We start from the raw sequence: 22,021 nt of genomic DNA, 5'->3' as shown, positions 1-22,021 counted from the left end.
ATTTGATATGTGGCCAAATGGAAATAGAAAGATAATTCTTAATAGAAGAAACACAAATGATCAACATATATTTTTTTAAAAAGCATTCAGCATCCTTAGCCTTTTGGGAAATGAAATGGTAGCATGACTATCATCAAGGAAAAAGGGGATAGATGCTGGTAATAATGTTTGGAAAGGGGAACCCTTTTTAGTTACCACTATGGAAATCAAAATGAAAATTCCCTAAAAGCCAAAGAAGAAGTGTATTACTCAATGATATTATGATTATGCATATAACCAAAGATTCTTATAACATGAAAAATAAAGACCCAGAGACAGATATTGGGGTTCAAGCTTCAAGCTGATGAGTAGACAAGTAAAGCAGTGAGCCACTAGTTGTTACCTCTACCTCAGACTGAAAGGGATGATCCTGTCTCCACAAGCTCTCCTCCAAGTCTCAGACTGCTACCTCTCCTCAACATGACTGGAGACAAAATCTCTGAGATTGACTTTGCTTCTTCCTTATACCTCTCTCTGCCTGGCCATAACACTGCTGTCTCCACCTCCCTAGTCCACGGATTAAAGGAATGTGATTCCAAGTGCTGAGATCTTTTTTGTGTCAGCTGTTTCTCTTTTAGACTGATTCAATCTTGTATAACCCTGCATGGCCTTGAACTCACAGAGATATCCATCTACCTCTGTCTCCTGAGTCCTGGGATTAAAAGTGTATAACACTACTGCCCACTTTATATGGCTAACTAGTGTGGCTGGTTTTGCATTTTGATACTTTAGGCAATCTTTATTAAATAATGAATAATATATCACCACAGATTCTATACCCTAGCACAGAGATATTTGCATTTCTATAGCTAAAATTGTTATATTCACCACAGCAAATAAATGGACTCAATCTAGATGTCCACACAGATGAGAATGTAAAGCGAATATGGCTCACATACTCAATGGAATGTGTCCAGATATATAGAAAAATGAAATTATGAAATTTGCAGGCAGATGGATGAAAGTAAGATAATGAAACAGTTCAGAAAGTAAAAAAATACACATTCCAAAATATACATATTAGGATCTAATTTTGTGAGTATATATGTTTAAATGAGAAAAAGGGCCTTGAGATACTGGAAAGGTTTTTGTTTAGGGGAATTACATTTATTTATTTCTTTTATGTATATGTATCTTTTGATTGTGTATAAATGCACCACATGTGTGCCTGATTTAGCAGAGGTCAGAAGGTATTAGATACCCTCAATGTGGACTGTGAGCTGTTTTAGGATATTAGTTAAAGATGTGTTTAATTCTTTTATGCTGTGGAATATTTGTTTAATGATACAAAGATGTGCCGGGTGGTGGTGGCACACGCCTTTAATCCCAGCACTTGGGAGGCAGAGGCAGGCGGATCTCTGTGAGATCAAGGCCAGGCTGGACTGCCTCCACAACAATACAGAGAAACCCTGTCTCGTAAAAACCAAAAAAAAAATGATACAAAGATGTGTTGCATTCTTTTATATTGCATTAGTTTAACTCTGTAAAACTGTGTTACTTTGCTTGTCTAAAACACCTGATTGCTCTAACAGAGAGGTTAATGGCCAATAGGTAGGCAGAAGAGAAAAATAGGTGTGGCTGGCAGACTGAATAAATAAAAGAAAGAAAAAGTGAGGGCAGAGGAGGGAGGAGCAAGAAGAGGAGGAAGACAGATGTCAGGGGCCAACCACAAAGTCACACAGCTAGCTATGGAGAAAGAAATAAATAGAGATATATAGAATAGAGAAAGGTAAAAGCCCAGAGGCAAAAGGTAGACAGCAAAATTTCAGTTAATGAAAGCTGGATAGAAACAAGCCAAGCTAAGGCTGGGCTTTCATAAGCAAGAGTAAGTATCTGTGTATTTATTTGGGAGCTGGATGGCAGGTCCCCAAAGAGCAAAGGTTAGAAAAGCCAATTTCAGTGAGCCACGATGTGGGTGATGGGAAACAAACCTGGGTCCTCTGCATGAGCAGCAAGTGCTCTTAATGACTGAATCTTCTCTCCAACTCCAAAGAATTTTCTGATGAAGGGTGTGAAAGAACAATAAAATGCATGAAAGTGGAAAGGTTCATACTGGGAGCAGAAAGGTAAAAGCAGGAAGTGGAGGTAGGGAGATTAGAGAGAAGTGAGAAGAATCAGCTACAACAAAGTATGCCTTTTAACAGCAATTTCCCATTTACTTATCTTCTACTCTTACAAAATACTCATATTTGTCCTTTATTTTCTAACTTTGCTTCTTTGACATTTCATGGAAGTACAAATATACAAAGTTTTTTTTGTTTTAGATTTAATGTATGCAGACTGACATTGTTAAGTCTCATCTGTGTGATTATATAAATCAATATTTCAGGATTTTATGATTGAATAACATTGTTTAGAAATTAAACAAACCATGCTTTTTGGTTTTGTTTTTTGGTGATTTTTTTTTGAGACAGGGTTTCTCTGTAGCTTTGGAGCCTGTTCTGGAACTTGCCCTGCAGACCAGGTTGGCCTCGAACTCACAAAGATCAGCTTATCTCTGCCTCTCAAGTACTGGGAGTAAAGGCATGTGCCACCACCACCTGGCCAGACCATATTTTTATTCAACCACCTGTTAATGAACATTTAGCTTGTATCCTAGTGAGGTTTCTATTGTGAGAACACCAATAGTGACCAATACCAACTTTGTTTTTAAGGAAAGGGTTTATTTCAGGTTATAGCTTACAGTTTTCTATGAAGGGAATTTAGGACCATGACTCAAAGTAGGAACCTGGAAGCAGGAATGGAAGCAGTGTCCATGGAGGAACTATGCATTCTGGCTTGCTTTCTTATACAACCTAGGACCATTTGCCCATTGGTGGATCTTTCAATATCAGTAATTATGAAAAATGCTTCACAACCTTGCCTATAGGCCAACCTGAAAGAAGTATATTCTCAATTGAGAAAGTCCTTCTACCTAGATGACTCTAGCATGTGTCAAGTTGATAAAACTAAAAGAGTTCAGTTGGAATCTCCCTACACAGGAGATAATAATACACAGGCGATAATAATACACAGGAATATAATATTCCTTCCAGATGCCACAGGTTCTCTTAACAACACAGTACAAGGTATGGGATATCTATCCTCAAGTTGTTGGTCATCATTGTTCAGGAGAACCCAAAAATAATACAAGCTATTGTCACTACTATAGTTCTTCAGGAAAATTTGATGGTAAAATTTAATTGCTGAAAACACCACACACTTTGGATACAGGACATGAACAAAACAAGCTGGTACAGACTAGGAAGTTTCCTCCCTTCTGACTAACTTTCATAGTCCAGAAGTGGTATGTAGGCAGGTATTAATGCTGTGAACTATACCAATGGCCAGCGTGACTAGGTATGCCATGGGTATAGCATGGATATTATGGAGTAACCAAACCACTTTATGGCTGGATTTAAGGTATGCTCCACTGGAGGAAACACATGCTTCATACTATACATCTTGCCAAGAATCTATGGTTGTGGAGCTCACTTGTTTTATCATTGGCACAGTGGCTGTACCCTATGAATGTAGATAGCAATTACTGCCCTGCTGCATAGGCTGAGGCCCAGTGGGACTTCTGCATCCTTCCAGAACTACCTCTGTTTCTGCAGCCAAATGTAGTCTTTAAATAAGTCTCTGTCTCCTATTTTACCAATAAAGACTCAAGAGTCAGATACTGGAGGTCAAAATCTGCTAGTTCAGAAAATCTGAGAAGTAACAAGCTGACCCTCCTTCTTAACTGGTAACCCAGCAATAGAGTGTTGCTTCCATTGTCCTAAACCAAAGAGAGAGAGAGAGACAGAGAGAGAGAGAGAGAGAGAGAGAGAGAGAGAGAGAGAGAGAGAGAGAGAGAGCTAAACTCAAAGTCCCTCCCTGCTACATCCTGTGCTTTATCCATTTTCTGGGATTCCTCTAACCTGCTATAGCTACTCCCTGCTAACTAGTTGCTGTCTCTACCTCCTGACCCCAGATTTTTAAATTAACACAAACTTAGGGTTCACAGTATGATCCAACATCTCACAACATTCACAGGCCCCAGGAATGAATCTACTACTATTATTTTGCTAAATGGACACAGTTTAAAACTAACTTCTAAATTCGTACCACTATACCCATAGATAAGTGCCACTCTAAATTCCCATCAGAGATGCTCCCCTGTGCAGCAGATAGTATCTAATGTGGAAACGTATAACTGATGAAAATGAAGAGAATAATTCTCTATGGAATGCCCAGCCATAAATGGCATAATCTTGAATATATACTATCTCCCACCCAAGAATCAGGGACCATCCCCAAAGAGGCTGCAGAAAGATTGTAAGAACCACAAATCAGAAAACACAGAAGAAAAATTGTCTTCTGAACATGACAGAACACTGCATTCATAAACTCATAATAGCTATAGCTGCCTATGTAAGACCTTAATACGATCAAGTAAGTTGATACTTTATCAAGGAAGAGGGAGAGTTTCACAATCCTATACCTATAACTTAGACAGTTGATGATTTCTAGGTAGACATGGCTCCTAAGTAGATAAACTACATGAATGGCTTCACACCTAGGAGTAAATGGGCAGCATAAATTGAACTAAGTGGTTTATTAAAAAATGGAGAATACAATGTTGGGAAGGGGTGATGAGACTGAAGGTGGGTCTGGAAGAAGTTAGGGGTGAATACGAACAAAGTACATTATATGAAACTCTAAAAGGATTCATAAAATTATTGTAGTAAACATTAAAAGCATGAATAAAAAATCCATAAGAAATTTGTATTTTTGTATACTAATTTGTAAGAAATCATGAAAGAAAAGATGGTACTTAGCTACACTGAAAGCAATTACTTGTTGGAGATTTTGATGTTTTGATTGTGTGAATTGTTTTTTATATGTCCTCTACTTAGTTTGTCCCTCTTTTCCTTTCTTAATGTTTTATGCTATTTTGTTTTTATTTCATATAATAGTTCATAGTTTGCTTTATTATTTCTTTATATATACTTACAGGTGTTTTGTTTTATAATTATGGTGATGATTACAAAAATGTCTTGAAGTTATAATGAATTTTAATTGCTAATTATTCTTCAATCATATGCAAAATCTTTTTCATATATAATCCCATTCATCTTGATATAAATGATGTTACACTTAATTTTGCTTAGTTTATCTATTATCCTGATTTATAATTATTTATATTCACTTATCTTTTGAATTTTATAGCATAATTAAAATTATTTGAGTCTGACAAGATATTTCAGCAGCTAAAGGTGTTACCTACCATTCCTAACAAACTGATTCACAGGACTTGTTTAATAGAAAGAGAAAACCAGCTTCCACATGTTGTCTTCTGACACCACGTGTATGTCATGTATGTGTATATAAACACAAAATAAATAAATGTGATTTTTAAATCTCAGACATAAAAAGCTGTTTTAATACAATTATAATAAAATTTTATATTATATATGTAAATATATCTAAGAGATTTGGTATTTTGTAGCTGCTTGGGTTATTGTCTAGAATGACTGACTTCGTTTTCTCTTAAAGGAGTCCATTAGCATTTCTTGTGAGGAAGATCAAGTTGTAATGTATTCTCTCATCCTTTGTTTTTCTAGGATAGTCTTACCTTCCCAAAGGTAAGTCTTACCTTACCTTTTTTTTTTTCATGTAACAGCTATTCTAATTATTCTTTTTTAATTTAAATTAGAAACAAGCTTGTTTTATGTGTCAATGCCAGTTCCCTCTCCCTCCCTCCTCCCCCGCACCCCATTGACCCCCCTATCCCATCCCCTTTCTGCTCCTCAGGGAAGGTGAGGCCTTCCATTGGGGATCTTCAAAGTCTTTCACATCATTTGGAGCAGGGCCTAGGCCCTCCCCCGTGTGTCTAGGCTGAGAGAGTATCCTCTATGTGGAATGGGCTCCCAAAGCCCATTCGTGCACTAGGGATAAATACTGATCCACTACCAGAGGCCCCATAGATTGCCCAGACCTCCAGACTGACATCCACATTCACGGGGTCTGGATCACTCCTATGCTGGTTTCCCAGCTGTCAGTCTGGGGTCCATGAGTTCCCTCTTGTTCAGGTCAGCTGTTTCTGTGGGTTTCTCCAGCCTGGTCTTGAGCCCTTTTGCTCATCATTCCTCCCTCTCTGCAACTGGAACCTTCCCAACACTTTTGAAAAATAGTTTTGCTATATACAATATTTTTGTTGGAATATACTCTTCTTTTAGAGCTCAGAATGAATGCTTCATTCCTTTCTCTTTTGGTATGATTTTTGCCTGTTGATCACAGTGTGCCTTGGGGTTAGCTGATTTGGATTTCTTGTTTGAAATTTCTTTCTTTTTCTTTTCCTTTCTTTCTTTTTTTCTGGTTTTTCAAGACAAGGTTTCTCTATGTAGCTTTGGAAACTGATGATATTGTCTTCTCTTACTATTTCATGTTTAGGCTATTAAAATGTTATTAATTTCATTTTGTTGGGAGTTTAAAAGGAGAGAAGGTACAGATGTGTTCAATCTGCCAAGTTAAGCTTCCAATTTTTTAAAAAATATTTTTGTCATTCATGGATACTTTTATTTTTCATCTTTTGGGATGCATGACACAAACATTGTGAAAAATACAAATATTTCATATATCTGCAAATATTTATAAAGACTCAGTTTGTCTTCTCTTGTGATGTGTTTATTTCAGAAACATTTTAGGTACCTGACTAAGAGGGCAGGCGACATTGTACTTTTTACAGATTCCATTACTGTGCAGAACATCAATGAAAAGCAAAAACATTTCCTTCCTCTCCTTAGATCAGTGTATAAAAAACACCATTGCTATTTTCACTTCTACAATTGGAAATTGTTATTTCTTGAATGACAAACATATATACAAGCACTTTCTAATGTGACATTTCACCCCTTTGATGTAAAAACTTCTGTAATCTTTCATTCATTTTACCTAAAAATCCATACTATCTATATTCTTAATATTATAATTGTTGGCCCTTGTCAACTAATATCAACATACTCCAGGAACTATTCTCATAAATATAGATACAAATATTGTATTTACAAGATAACAATCTATAACATCTTTATTTGACTAATAAATTAATCTCCAAGTAAATTAAATGTATTTCTAATTTTAAAAGACACAAGAAAAATATTTTAGTATTTCTCCACTTAGGAATTAATTTTTATTTTAATTGCTGCAAGGATAAAACTAGAAGAATGACTAAAAGAAAGTATCATAAAATATTTATATTTAGGATGCATTATCAAAAACCCCACAAAAGTTAATGAGATTGGTATTGGTAAATATACGGCTACAAAATAAAAAAATATTCTAAGCCTATAATCTATAGATTTAATACAGACATAATACTTGGAAAATTTCCACTGAATATATGATTTTACAAATACTTCTAATGTTCAGTTCCTTATATAAATTGCATCATTTTTGTAAGAGCATGATAATATAACACATACCAAATAAATTTAATACAGATTTGAATTAACAGATCTTTTACATAGTTTGTATTAAATTAGCTAATGTTTTGAAGATTTAGAGACTTGTGGTAATTTTATCACCAAAAATGTTGCACAGGGCCATTTTTACATCTGAATTTCTCAAACTATAAATCACAGGATTCAGGCTTGGAGGTAACAGAGAGTAGAATACTGACATAAGGAGGTTCAGTGATGATGGAGATTTTGCTGTTGAGCCTAAATATGCAACAAATCCAGAAGAGAGAAATAATGTCACCACAGTAAGATGGGGTATGCAGGTGGAGAAAATTTTAAACCTCCCTTGTATAGAAGGAATTTTTAGGATGATAGTGAAAATGTGAACATAGGAAATGACCATCAATATAAAACATATGAAAGCGAAACAACAGCTAGTAATGATAAACACATATTCTAGAATTTGGTCTCCAAAGCAAGCAAGTCTGAGAAGTGATGGAATATCACAGAAGAATTGATGCACTACATTTGGACCACAGAAATGGACAGAGAATGTTCCTGTGGTGTGGAGGGACCCATAGATACACCCACTGAGCCATGCTGCCACCACCATCTGAACACAGGCACCTCTATTCATAATGGCCTCATAGTGTAGAGGGAAGCAAATGGCAGCATAGCGGTCATAGGACATCACTAAAAGCAGAGAAAATTCCGTGCCTGCTAAAAATATAACAAAGAAAACCTGTAAAACACATCCCAGGAAGGAGATAGAATGTGTGTTAGTCATAGAGTTCATGATGGATTTGGGAACAGTGACAGAAATATAACAGATATCAATCAAGGACAAATTCTTCAGAAAGAAATACATAGGTGTCTGGAGATGCTGACACATAGTGATGAGGGTGATAATGAGGAAGTTTCCCACCAGTGCTCCAAGGTAAATCAAGAAGAAAAGTGTGGGATACAGTGTCTGCAGCACTTGGCCATCTGGGTATCCCATGAGCAAGAAATCCATGTAATCTGTTATGTTGGTTAGTGTCTCAGTCATTGTATCTCTTGTCTGCAGAAATAAAGGAGAGATTATTATTGCTTCATTTACTTATATCTCCCTCTTCAAGTTTTGTGAGTTTTTTTAACTTAAGTAATTATTGATTTGTTTTATTCTGTTTTTGTTGATGTTTTGTGATGTTATAGTATAGGGTGAATGACATCTTGCAATCTGGAAAGTTATCAATTACATACAATAAGCTTTTTAAAAAGGTATTCAGAAGTTTACCTTATTTTAATAAATGATATTGTGGATTTTATGTAGTAAATAGAAATGCTCTAGTTGGTCCAAGATTGCATTGACTTAGATAAAATGTTTAAAGTAGTAGGATTTTTAACATAAAAAGTTCGATATTATCATACTTACACATTTTATTTAATTCCCAGTAAAATGCTTTATAAGATGATAGGGTATATGAAAAGTGTGACCACTTCTTTCTTTGTTTTTCTCTACTGTGTTATAGAACAATTAAGCAAGAAAGCCTAAGTGAGTAGAGGAAAAGATCCTTTATGCAAGACAATAACAGGAGTGGAAAGGGAATTGCATGAGATGATAATGGGGTGAACATGACTAAATAAAATGATATACATCTAAGAGTATATCCTAAAACACGTATCATTACTTTCTAAACCAAAAGAAATACAAATCATTATTATCTCAGCATGTTAGATATGCTAACACATTTTTCAACAAATAATTCTTATCATTCTTTTAATTTGATAAAAATAAAAATCAGTAGATTAAAGAAATTTTAAAACCTCATAATTAAAAATGGGAAGTTATCCATACAAAGGTAGTAATATCCAGATAGATTGTGTAAATAAATAAACCGGCCAGAAAATTGCGTTCATTACTTAGTTATCATGGGAAATAATGACATGACAACAAAGCAATGGGGATAATGTATATAGCTTATAAACAATGAAAATTCTTCACCCAGAATCTATATGCATCAAACATTCCCTTAAAGTACAGGTTACCTAAAAATTTCTTCAAATGAACAAAAGTTGAGGATATCTATGAGGAGCTATGATAGTTAATACTGATATTCAACAGGATCTAGACTCGCCCATGAGACAATCACTGATGAGCCTCTGTGGCATGCCTAAGAGTGATTTTCTACATTTGGCCAATTGAAATGAGAAGGCCCGCCCTAAACATGGTCAGCACCATTTGATGGCCATAGGTTCCAACTGCACAAAAAGAAAGCTAGCAGAATATCAACATTCATCACCCATTCCTTCTTGCCTGCAGAAGCAATGTGCATAGTTGCTTCCTCAAGCTCCTGCTACCACCACTTCCTTTCATAATGGTCTTAAACCTTGAACTATGAACCAAAGTAAACATTTTGGCCTTTAAGTTGACTTTGCCAGGGTATTTTATCATAGCAAAATGAGAAAGTAACTAAGACACAGTTTCTCTCTAATATTATTAGAAACCACTTTCTTCAAACACATTTAAAGACTAAAAGTGGAATATTAAGGGTTACACATAAAAATGAAGGCAACTAAAGTGCAATACATATAGCAAATATAAAAACCTTCAGATTTGCTATTTAATTTTCTTAAAAACTTTTATTATAAGAAAATTTATTATTAAAACTATTCTGTATCGATATATAAGAAAATTGGAATGTGTGATAATGGTTTTAAAATGTTACTAAATAGCACTATAATGAAATATGTTTTATAATTACGTAAAGTGACATATCATTGAATGTAGCCTATGACATGTTAAAGTCATATTGCAGATCATGAAATCACCAGATAAAATTAAAGCTGGTAAGGAAATTGTACAGTTAAAATGTTATATGAATATTTAATTTATATAAAAGAAAGATAAAATAAGGGCTATGAAAGGACACATTGGTCAAACAAAAACAAAATGAAGAATTCTAGATATAAATTCAAACATATAAATACTTACATCAAAATAAATTCACTGAATAGCATTTCGTTGTGTCCACACTGCATTTTAACCATCTATTCATCTTTTGATGAACAGTTGGTTTGATGTTTTAACTATTAAATATAGTGATATAGTATACTTGTGAATGTAGATGTCTCTATAGCATACTGATTTAAGGTCCCAATGGTGTGTGTGTGTGTGTGTGTGTGTGTGTGTGTGTGTGTATGTGTATAAATTGTATTATGATACATATGAATTTCAAATAGTTTCCATCAAATTAAAAAATCTATATACATCAGGAAAAATGCTGCACATCTTTAGTAATATGTAGACTATAGGATAATTGCTGAAGTAGAGCTAAGAACAATATTTACTTGAGATTCAAATTTGGAAGTAATGGAAGGCCATTTGTCCAAGTGTACAAAGTTGCAGTTGAACAGGTGGAACACATATATGTTTTGATATTTATTGATGTATTGATTAGCTTTATTTAATAATTCCATATGTAATACATATATCCCAAAAATAATATGTACTCAAATTACATATGATTATACAATGTATAAAACATTAAATCCAAAATGAATGAAGAATAACTGAACACTCTAACAATAAGATGGAAATCATCAAACTTTATAAAATAAGACCTAATTGGGTTCTAAGACAGATGACATAAATGGATGGGTAAGCAGAAAACAGATATAACATAAATGTTATCAAACCTGGGAACAAATAGAAAAAAAAGAAAATAATTAATAATCCTAAGTGGTAGACTCATCAACATCTGAAGTTTATAGTAACAAAGTCAATGTTGAAGCAAAATTTGAAAACAGACAAACCTGGAGAGAGAATTAGAAGTATAAACACAATGAGAAATTCATACAATAATAGAAAATATAAGTAAATGTATTAGGCTTAAATATTACAAACAATAAATAAAGTAAATGATTTTAATATTCAGGAAAAAGCAACAAGTAAATTCTAGGAAAAAAGTTTTACTCAGAAAATAAGGGGTCTCATCTAAAAAAATTGTGATTATCCAACATTTGGATAAATGTTAGACCAAATGACAACTACATCTTGGTGGGAATAATAGAGATACTAGAAGCTTGCTATACTACCTTGAGACTGACGTGCCATGATACTGCTTCCGGTACAATAGTAGAGACTCAGAGAACAGATGGGTCCTGGGGATACTGAATTTTAGATTTGTAATAAACCAGACAGCCAACATGGAGCACTGCAAGTGTGGTAGGAAAGGAAAATGTTCTTGTCAGTGGGACTATAAGCAAAAGATAGAAAACCTCAGTGACTTCTGTAACTGCAGACTCAGTACTGTCCACATACAAAGAAAACAAACAGGAAAACTGGGTTTCATTCAGTGGGCAGGCACAAAAGTTACCATGACAGTCAGGAGTCCTACTGCCGTAGTTCATTACTGTTAGTGATAAGAAGCCCTGTCTCTGCACTTTGAGATCTCCTACTCCCAGTGATCCCTCATTTTCAGCAACTAGGGGTGCAACCATCTCAAAGCCAATGTAGGCCCTGAAAACAGACTGTAAATTGAAAAAACATTTAAGGACATAGGTCTGTTAAGTTGAAAAAGTACTGCTAGATATGTGAAAGTTTTAGTACATGAGGCAGAAATATACGCAAGAAATATTTACATAAGCAATGCAAAATCACCTTAATTAAAAATAAAAACTATCAGTATAACCATATACCTCTTATTTAATAAATAATAAGACGTTGCTGACTATCTTGGCTGATTTTTGGCCCACTTCCCAAACCTTCTCAGTTGCATGGAAACAATGAGTTAAAAGCAGTTCCAAGTACTGTGGCAAAACCTTCATGTGTCCCAGATCTTAAGGATGGCATACATGTGAAGTTTGGGAAATGACTTTTACTATTTAAAACATAGTACATTAAGGCAATTTATATCTCTTATCTAATGTTTGTAGCAAATTGTTATTTCTCAAAGATATTGCCTGAAACAGAAAAAAATTAAATGATGAGATGGGAAGAAAAATGGTTTGGCTGTTGGTGATGAACAAGCAGCATGAGCAAGAGACACATAGTGATATGCGTGGACTTGGCCAGAAAATGTCATTAATCAAGAGCTCTTCACAAACCTGTAAATATTCAAAAAGCTTCTGTGTATCTTTATTGTCTTCTCATTTGCTTTGGGGGAAATATTGTTTGGGGAATTTAGACTAGTATTTTGTTTTGTTTTTGAAAAGTCACAAATAATCCTCTTAAAGGATCTGTGGTTTTGATGTTTCCTCCAGAGATCTATTGTTTAAGGATACTATACAGCATAAATACACATAAAAAATCCTAAAGGTCTGTGCTAGAGTTGTGGTTCATAGTAGAATACTTGACTAGCATGTTCAAGAACCTGACTTCAATTCTTAGTGCTGCTGAAAACAAATATAAATGAATGAATGAATGAATGAATGAATAGACATTATGCAGTGAAAATGGTGAGAATGAAATTAAATTGGATACAACCATTTTAGTAACACTGAAATGGATGTTTTCTACCTTTAGAAATGTTCTGTGATTTATTGATTCCAGTTTTCTCTGTTAAATGAAGAGTTTCAGCTTAGTGCTGATATCATTGCCATAGCGTACTTTTAAGAATAGTTTAATAAGCTTAAAACTAGTCACCTCCACACCACGAACACTAGAAAAAGGTTCCTCAGTTATCTGCATTTGTTCTCAGCTGTCTTTACTATTCTAGTTGCAAGATGGGTAATAATTTAACATTTTAAATATAATTTTTGTAGATAAGTGTGCTTGATGATTCTTCATTTTAAATATGATTAAATGTAGTCTTGCTAACATTCAAATTTTGAGTGACTATATTTGGACTTTGAAGTTTATTGGCAGAAAGTCATTCCTAGAGAGGACTGGATCAGACATCATGATTAAAAGTAAAGATTTTGAACTCTGCCAGTGCTGCTTCCAGATATATCCTGACAGGGTATGGAGGGAAAGGGGTATTTTGAAAGACTCCAGCAAAAGGAAATGTTTCTCTAGATAAAACACCAGTTAAACTGCTTTGATATGAAATAATTAATGTGAACACTTCAAAGGAAATTTAGATTTTGTGTAAATCTGCTCTCCTACAATCTCATGAAGTCCCATGATTCATACTCACCTGGTACAGCTCCAAGTATAATGTTTAATTTTTTTCTTAGGAGCTCTTCTTCTACTGCTCAGTGAGTTTCATCTTATCTGAAGGGCTTGCCTTTTTAATGAAATGGGAATGATATTCAATTGGTTATACTTCACCCCCTGGGAAAACCAGATACTGAGGGTGAAACACAATTACTATAGACCATGGCTGCAGTTCTTTAAGAACCTTATTTACCTAGGACATTAGTGTTGTGTAGTCTGTCTCTGTACCTCACACCACATAATAATGTTTTCATGCTCTGACTTTACCAATGCAGAAGTTTGTGTAGGCTGCCTTTTAAAGATCATTCTCCACCTTTAATTGTTGAGATAGGCTTTTTCACTGAACCTGAAGCTCATGAATTTGGCTAGGCTCACTGACTAATGAATTTCAGGGATCAGCCTGCTTCTGGCTCCTCGGTGCTGGAGTTACAGGAACATGACACCACCTCTGCCTTTTTACATGGATTCTGAGTATCCAAGCTAAGGTCCTCATACTTACACAGCAGACACTTTACAAAGTAAGCCATATACCTAGGTCTTATGCATGATGTATTTCACTATGCAAATAAAATGTATATGTCAAATATATTTCCATGGTAAAACATGATTTATAGTTTAATTTATTTAATGTCATACAGAAAATAGTTCAAAGCTATTTAATACAATAATAGTTCTAAAATATACATTTTGTCACATATTTCTCTTACCATAAACAAGAGAATAAAAAGGAAATTAAAAATGTCATAAGAACAAAAGTAATTTGAGCACTGATACCTTCACTATACATGTATACTTCTCAGTAACAAGATTATTTGAAAGTAATTTTCTTGAATAAGGGCATATGTTTGTCAAGACTCATAAACAAAGGTTCTGCTATGGTGTTTGTGTGGGCTAATTTATCAGCCATATTGACTCCTTATAATAAAACTATAAAATGGAAATACAGCTGCCCTCTTCAAAGGTTTTGCCCTGATCCATCTGCTATCTTCTGTCACAGTGTGATTTCTCAAAAGCTTTCATTCTCTGTATTCCTCATGGCTACTTCAGACCCTCAGACTACTTTCTGAATATGGTTCTTCTGTGGATTTTGTGTGCATTTTCTTAGTTGACTATTTTCCCTTTAACTTTTAATTCATGATTTCTGTCTCCTCCTGGAATTTCACTATGGAAATGCATTCTTTCTTGAAACAAAACTAACTATATTCACATTTGGGCTATGTCCAAAGCCAGACAAATTGTAGTAGTTTCCAACAGAGTTCCAGTTCGGTAAAGATCAAATAATTCCCCCACAATCCCCAAAGACAGAGTGATAGATTCATGCTTCAATCTGTGTTTCAAGAGTAGTAGCTATACGTTGTTTGTTTCTATGTCCAGTGAGAAATTTGGAACAGCAATATTTTTTATCATAGTTCTTCTTTTTATAAACAATCCTTCAAAATGCAACTGATAGAATACATGTTATATGCTGGGGGGGGTAAGTAAGTGCTATAGAGGTCAAAGTACAACTTGCAGGAGTTGGTTCTGTCCTTCCACTATGTGGATCCCTGTAATAGAATTCGGGTCATGCAGCTTGGCAGAAAGTATCTTTACTTGCTGAGTCATTAGCCAGTCCCTCACCACAGTCTAATTTCTATGGTGAAATTAGACTGAACAAATTATTACTTTGATATTTTCAACTTATCAAGTCCCCAGCTCATTATTATTGAAATTCTATTTGTTAAAAATGGTCTTTAGGGCTGCCGGATATTTTGTATCTGTTTTTCAATTTATAGCTGTCCTTTTGGTTTGTTTATATTGCTTTCCAAATATTTAAAAATATTTATCAAATTGTAGCAGAAATAATAAAAACACAGAGACAGATATTGGGGTTCAATGTCTCTCAGCCATTTTTGAGTCCTCTATTGAAAATTAACTATTTAATTCTGTAGTCCACTTTTTAATTGGATCCTTTGGTGTTTTGGAGACTTGCTTCTTGAGTTCTTTGTAAATTTTGGAGATCAGCCCTCTGTCAGATGTGGGGTTAGTAAATATCTTTTCCCATTCTGTGGGCTGCCTTTTTGTCTTGCTGACTGTGTCCTTTGCCTTACAGAAGCTTCTCAGTTTCAGGAGGTCCCATTTATTCATTGTTGATCTCACTGTCTGTGCTTCTGGTGTTATGTTCAGGAAGCTGTCTCCTGTACCAATTAGTTCTAGGGCACCACCCACTTTCTCTTGTAAGAGGTTCAGTGTGGCTGGATTTATGTTGAGGTCTTTGATCCATTTGGACTTAAGTTTTGTGCATGGCAATAGACATGGATCAATCCGCATTCTTCTACATGCCAGCATCCAGTTATGCCAGCACCATTTGTTGAAGACGCTTTCTTTTTTCCATTGTATATTTTTAGTTTCTTTGTCAAAGATCAGATGTTCATACATGTGTGGGTTAATATCAGTGTTTTCAATTCGATTCCATTGGTCTACCTGTCTATTTTTGTGCCAATACCAAGCTGTTTTCAGGACTGTAGCTCTATAATAGAGCTTGAAGTCAGGGATGGTGATGCCTCCGGATGTTGCCATGTTGAACAGGGTTGTTTTGGCTATCCTGGGTCTTTTGTTTCTCTATACAAAATTGATTATTGTTCTTTCAAGGTCTCTGAAGAATTGTGTTGGTATTTTAATGGGGATTGCATTGAATCTGTAGATTGCTTTTGGCAGAATTGCCATTTTTACTACATTGATCCTACCTATCCAAGATCTTTCCATTTTCTGAGGGCTTCTTTAATTTCTTTCTTTAAAGACTCGAAGTTCTTGCAATACAGGTCTTTCACTTGCTTGGTTAGCGTTACCCCAAGGTATTTTATGCTGTTTGTGGCAATTGTAAAGGGTGATGTTTCTCTGATTTTTTTCTCAGCCCTTTTATCATCTGTACATAGTAGGGCTACTGATTTTCTTGAGTTGATCTTGTAGCCTGACACTTTGCTAAGGTGTTAATCATCTGTAAGAGTTCCCTGGTAGAGTTCTTTAGGTCATTTATGTAAACTATCATATCATCTGCAAATAGTGAATGTTTGACCTTTTCCTTTCCAATTTGTATCCCCTTGATCTCCTTTTGTTGTTGTATGGCTCTGACTAGAACTTCAAGTACAATATTGAAAAGGTAAGGAGAGAGTGGACAGCCTTGTCTTGTTCCTGATTTTAGTGGAATTGCATTGAGTTTCTGTCCATTTAGTTTGATGTTGGCTGTTGGTGTGCTGTATATATCTTTTATTATGTTTAGGTATGTTTCTGTTATCCCAGATCTCTTCAAGACCTTTATCATGAAGGGGTGTTAGATTTTGTCAAAGGCTTTTTCAGCATCTAGTGAGATGATCATGTGAATTTTGTTTTTCAGCTTGTTTATATGGTGGGATTACATTGATGGATTTTCATATGTTGAACCATGCCTGCATCCCTGGGATGAAACCTACTTGATTGGGGTGAATGATCGTTTTGATGTGTTTTTGGATCTGATTTGCCAGTATTTTATTTGGTATTTTTGCATCAATGTTCGTGATGGATATTGGTCTGAAGTTCTCTTTCTTAGTTGTATCTTTGTGTGGCTTGGGGATCAAGGTTATTGAAGCCTCATAGAAAGTGTTTAGCAAAGACCCTTCTGCTTCTATTGTGTGGAATACTGTGAGAAGAATTGGTATAAGCTGTTCTTTGAATTTCTGGTAGAATTCTGCACTGAGGCCATCTAGACCTGGACTTTTTTTTGGTTGGGAGACTTTTGATAACTGCTTCTATTTCCATAGGGGTTATAGGTCTATTTAAATTGCTTATCTGTTCTTGATTTAATTTTGGCAAGTAATAGCTATCCAGGAAGTGGGCCATTTCCTTTAAATTTTCAAATTTTGTGGAGTACAGGTTTTCAAAGTATGACCTGATGATTCTCTGAATTTCCTCAGAGTACGTTGTTATGTCCCCCTTTTCATTTCTGATTTTGTTAATTTGCTTGTTCACGCTCTGCTGTTTGGTAAGTTTGGACAAAGGTTTGTCTATCTTGTTGATTTTCTCAAAGAACCAATTCTTCGTTGCATTGATTCTTTGTATTGTTTTCCTATTTTACTTTATTGATTTCAGCCCTCAATTTGATTATTTCCTGGAGTCTGCTCCTCCTGGGTGCGTTTGCTTCTTTGTGTTCTAGAGCTTTCATCTGTGCTGTTAATTCTCTATTATAACTATTCTCCAGTTTCTTCATGTGGGCACTTAGTGCTATGAACTTCCCCCGTAGCACTGCTTTCAAAGTGTCCCATAGGTTTGGGTATGTTGTGTCTTCATTCTAATTGAATTCTAGGAAGTCTTTAATTTATTTTTTATTTCTTCTTTGACCCAGGAATGGTGCAGTTGTGCATCATTCAATTTCAATGAGTTTTAGGGTTTCTGCAATTTCTGTTGTTGTTGAATTCTAATTTTAACACATGGTGGTCTGATAAGATGTATGGAGTTATTCTAATTTTTTTGTAGCTGCTGAGGTTTGATATGTTGCCAAGCATGTGGTCGATTTTTGAGAAGGTTCCATGTGGTGGTGAGAAGAAGGTATATTTTTTTATGTGGATGGACTGTTCTATAGATGTCTGTTAATCCCAATTGGGTCATTACTTCTATTAGACCCTTTGCTTCTTTGTTAAGTTTCTGTCTGGTATTCCTATCTAGTGGTGAGAGTGGTGTGTTGAAATCTCCCACTATAAGTGTGTGGGATTTTATATGTGATTTAAATTTGAGTAATATTTCTTTTACAAATGTGGATGCCTTTGTATTTGGGGCATAGATGTTCAGGATAGAAACTTCATCTTGGTGGATTTCTCCTGTGATGAGTATGTAATGACCTCCTTCATCTCTTTTGGTTGATTTTATTTTAAAGTCTAATTTGGTAGATATTAGGATTGCTACCCCTGCTTGTTTCTTGGGTCCATTTGATTGGAAAATCTTTTCCCAACCTTTAACTCTCAGGTAATATCTGTCTTTGAAGGTGAGGTGTGTTTCTTGTATGCAGCAGAAGGTTGGGTTCTGTCTTCAAATCTATTCTGTTAGGCTGTGTTTTTTTATGGGTGAGTTAAGGCCATTAATGTTGAGGGATATTAATGACCATTGATTGCTCATTCTTCTTTGATTTGGAATGATTGTTGTTGGTGGAATTATGTGTGGAATTCCACCTCTTTATTCTTTTGGCTGTTGTTAAAGTGGGATTATCTAATGCCTATATTTTTCTGGTTGTAGTTAACTTCCTTGGGTTGGAGTTTTCCTTCCAGAACTTTCTGTAGGGCTGGGTTAGTGGATACGTATTGCTTGAATCTAGTTTTGCCATGGAATATCTTGGTTTCTCCATCTATAATGATTGAGAGTTTTGCCGGGTATCGTAGTCTGGGCTTGTATCCATGGTCTCTTAGTGTTGGTAGAATATCTATCCAGGAACTTCTGGCTTTCAGAGTTTCCATGGAGAAGTCAGGTGTAATTCTTATAGGTTTGTTACTTGGCCTTTTTCCTTAGCTGCTCTTAACATTCTTTTTTTATTCTGTATATTTGGGGGTCTTGATTATTATGTGGCAAGGGGACTATTTTTTTGTGATCCAATCTATTTGGTGTTCTGTAAGCTTCTTGTACCTTCATTGGCATGTCTTTCTTTAGGTTGGGAAAGTTTTCTTCTATGATTTTGTTGAATATGTTTTCTGCCCCTTTGAGGTTGTTTTCTTCACCTTCTTCTATACCTATTATTCTTAGGTTTGGTCTTTACATGGTGTCACATATTTCCTGGATGTTTTGTGTTAAGGATTTGTTGGACTTAAGATTTTCTTTGGTTGATGAATCCATTTCTCCTAGTGTATCTTCAACAAACACCCGAGATTCTCTCTTCCATCTCTTGTATTCTGTTGGTAATGCTTGTATCGGTAGTACCTAACCATTTGCCCAGCTCTTCTATTTCCAGCCTTTCTTCAGATTGCGTTTTTTTTTATTGTCTCTATTTCAGTTTTCAACCCATGCACTGTTTGAATTGTTTCTTGCAATTTTCGGTTTATCTTTTCGTCAATTTGTTGTATTTTATGAATTTTTTGGTTTGTTCTTTCCTCCATTTCTTGCATTTTTTGGTTTGCTTTTTCTTCCAGTTCTTGTATTTTTTGATTTGTTTTTTTCTTCCATTTCCTGCCTTTTTTTGGTTTTTGGTTTGTTTTTTCATCCATTTCTTTGAGGGATTTTACTATATCCCCTTTTAGGGCCTCTGTCATTTTTATGAAGTTTTTTTTAAGGTCATTCTCTTCTGCTTCATTTGCATTGGAATGTTGGAGTCTTGCTGGTGTGGAGTCTCTAGAATCTGGCGATGTCATATTTGTTTTTCTGTTGCTTAGTGTGTTTTTGTATTGTCTCTTTCCCATCTCCTCTTCTAGTGGGTGCAGAAAGAGCCCCTTGCTGGTCTGGTGGTTAGGGGACCAGAGTTCCCTTTCAGTGGGTGCTAGCAAGTCCAATACTCTGGTAGTTCTATTCCTTGTCCTAGTTCTGGTCCCGTGGGTGGAGAAGAAGACCAGGAATCTGGGGTGCTTAGCCTCCCACCTGGTCCCCTGGTCCCTTTGGTGGAAGAGAAGACATGGGATCTGGGGTGCTCCCGATGGGATGGGAAGCTCTGTGGCCGTCCCCATTCACTGGAAGGCACGCCGGGATGTGGGGCTTTTGTTTTCTTTTAGCAGGTTTTTAAAATTAATTTTTTACTTAAATTAAAAACAATTTTAGTTTATATACCAATCCCTCTTCCCTCTCCCTCCTGTCCTCCCATTCCCCCCACCATCTCCTCATCCCCTCATCCCACCACATATTCACTCCTCAGAGAAGGTGAGGCCTTTCATGGGGGGGAATCATCAAAATCTGTCACATCATTTGGGGCAGGACCTAGACACTCCCCCAAGTATCTAGGCTGAGAGAATATCTCTCCATAGAGAGTGGGCTCCAAAAGCCCAATTATGCACTAAGGATAAATATTGATTCCACTTCCAGCAGCCCCATAGACTTCCCAAGTCCTGCAAGTGACGCTGATGTTCAGGGGGCCTGGTTCATTCTTATGCAGGTTCCCCAATGGTCAGTCTGAAGTCTGTGAGCTCCCACTTACTTAGGTCAGCTGTTTCTGAGGGTTTCCCCAGCATGGTCTTTACACCTTTTCTCATCACTCCTCCATCTCTGCAACTGGATTCCAGGAATTTGGCTCAGTGTTTAGCTCTGGATCTTTGCTTCTGCTTCCATCAGCTACTGGATGAAGTCTCTATGGCAGCATTTAAGGTAGTCATTGATCTCATTATAAGGGAAGGGAATGCAAGGTAGTCTCTCCATTATTGCTTAGATTCTTAGTTGGAGGCATCCTTGTGTGTTCCTGGAAATTTCCTTTCTGCTAGGTTTCTCATTTACCCCGTAATGGCTCCCTCTATCAAGGTATCTCTTTCCTTGCTCTCATTCTCTATCCTTCCCCCAACTTAACCTTCCTGATCCCTAATGTTCTCCTCCCCCTCCCCTTCTCACCTCCTTTTCTCCTCCCTCCCCCTTCCTCCATGCTCCCAATTTACTCAGGAGATCTTGTCCCTTTCCCCTTCTCAGGGGTCCATGCATGTCTCTCTTAGTGTCCTTTTTGTTTCCTAACTTCTCTGGGATTGTGGATTATAGGCTGGTTATCCTTTGCTCTATGTCTAATATCAATTTATGAGTGAGTACATACCATGTTTGTCTTTCTGTGTCAATCAGGATGGTTTCTTCTAGTTCCATCCATTTGCCTGCAAATTTCAAGATGTCATTGTTTTTTACTGATGAGTATCACTCCATAGTGCAAATGTATTACATTTCCTTTATCCATTCTTTTGTTGAGGGGCATCTAGGTTGCTTCCAGGTTCTGTCTATTACAAATAATGCTGCTATGAACATAGTTGAATATATATACTTGTGGTATGAATGTGCATCCTTTGGGTATATGCCTAAGAGTGGAATTGCTGGGTCTTGAGGTAGATTGATTCCCATTTTTCTGAGAAACCACCACACTGATTTCCAAAGTGGCTGTACAAGCTTGCATTCCCACCAGCAATGTCATAGTGTCCTTCTTTCTCCAGCATAAATTGTCATTGGTGGTTTTTATTTTAGACATTCTGACAGGAGTGAGATGACACCTCAGAGTTGTTTTGATTTACATTTCTCTGATGGCTAAGGATGTTGAGAAATTCCTTAACTGCCTTTTGGCCATTTGGGATTTCTCTGTTGAGAATTCTCTATTTACAGTTGTAGCCCATTTTTTAAATTGGATTATTTGGTATTTTGGTGTCTGGTTTCTTTAGTTCTTTGTAGAATTTGGAGACCAGCTCTCTGCGAGATATGGGGTTGGTGAAGATCTTTTCCCATTCTATGAGCTGCCATTTTGTCTTATTGACAGTGTCCT

At 36.0% G+C, this 22,021-nt stretch overlaps 1 protein-coding gene across 1 annotated transcript; it reads right to left on the bottom strand.

Annotated features, from left to right (window-relative positions):
* Positions 1 to 7,563: 7,563 nt before the first annotated feature.
* Positions 7,564 to 8,511, bottom strand: LOC101837981 (olfactory receptor 14A16-like). Its single transcript, XM_005078484.1, has one exon. It carries the CDS (start codon positions 8,509 to 8,511, stop codon positions 7,564 to 7,566), a length of 948 nt encoding a protein of 315 aa, XP_005078541.1.
* Positions 8,512 to 22,021: the final 13,510 nt, after the last annotated feature.

The sequence above is a fragment of the Mesocricetus auratus genome, unplaced genomic scaffold (assembly GCF_017639785.1).
Source record: "Mesocricetus auratus isolate SY011 unplaced genomic scaffold, BCM_Maur_2.0 Super-Scaffold_100013, whole genome shotgun sequence".
Lineage (NCBI taxonomy): Eukaryota > Metazoa > Chordata > Mammalia > Rodentia > Cricetidae > Mesocricetus > Mesocricetus auratus.
Note: the sequence above shows the minus strand (reverse complement) of the source record. Positions and strands in the feature narration are given on the sequence as shown.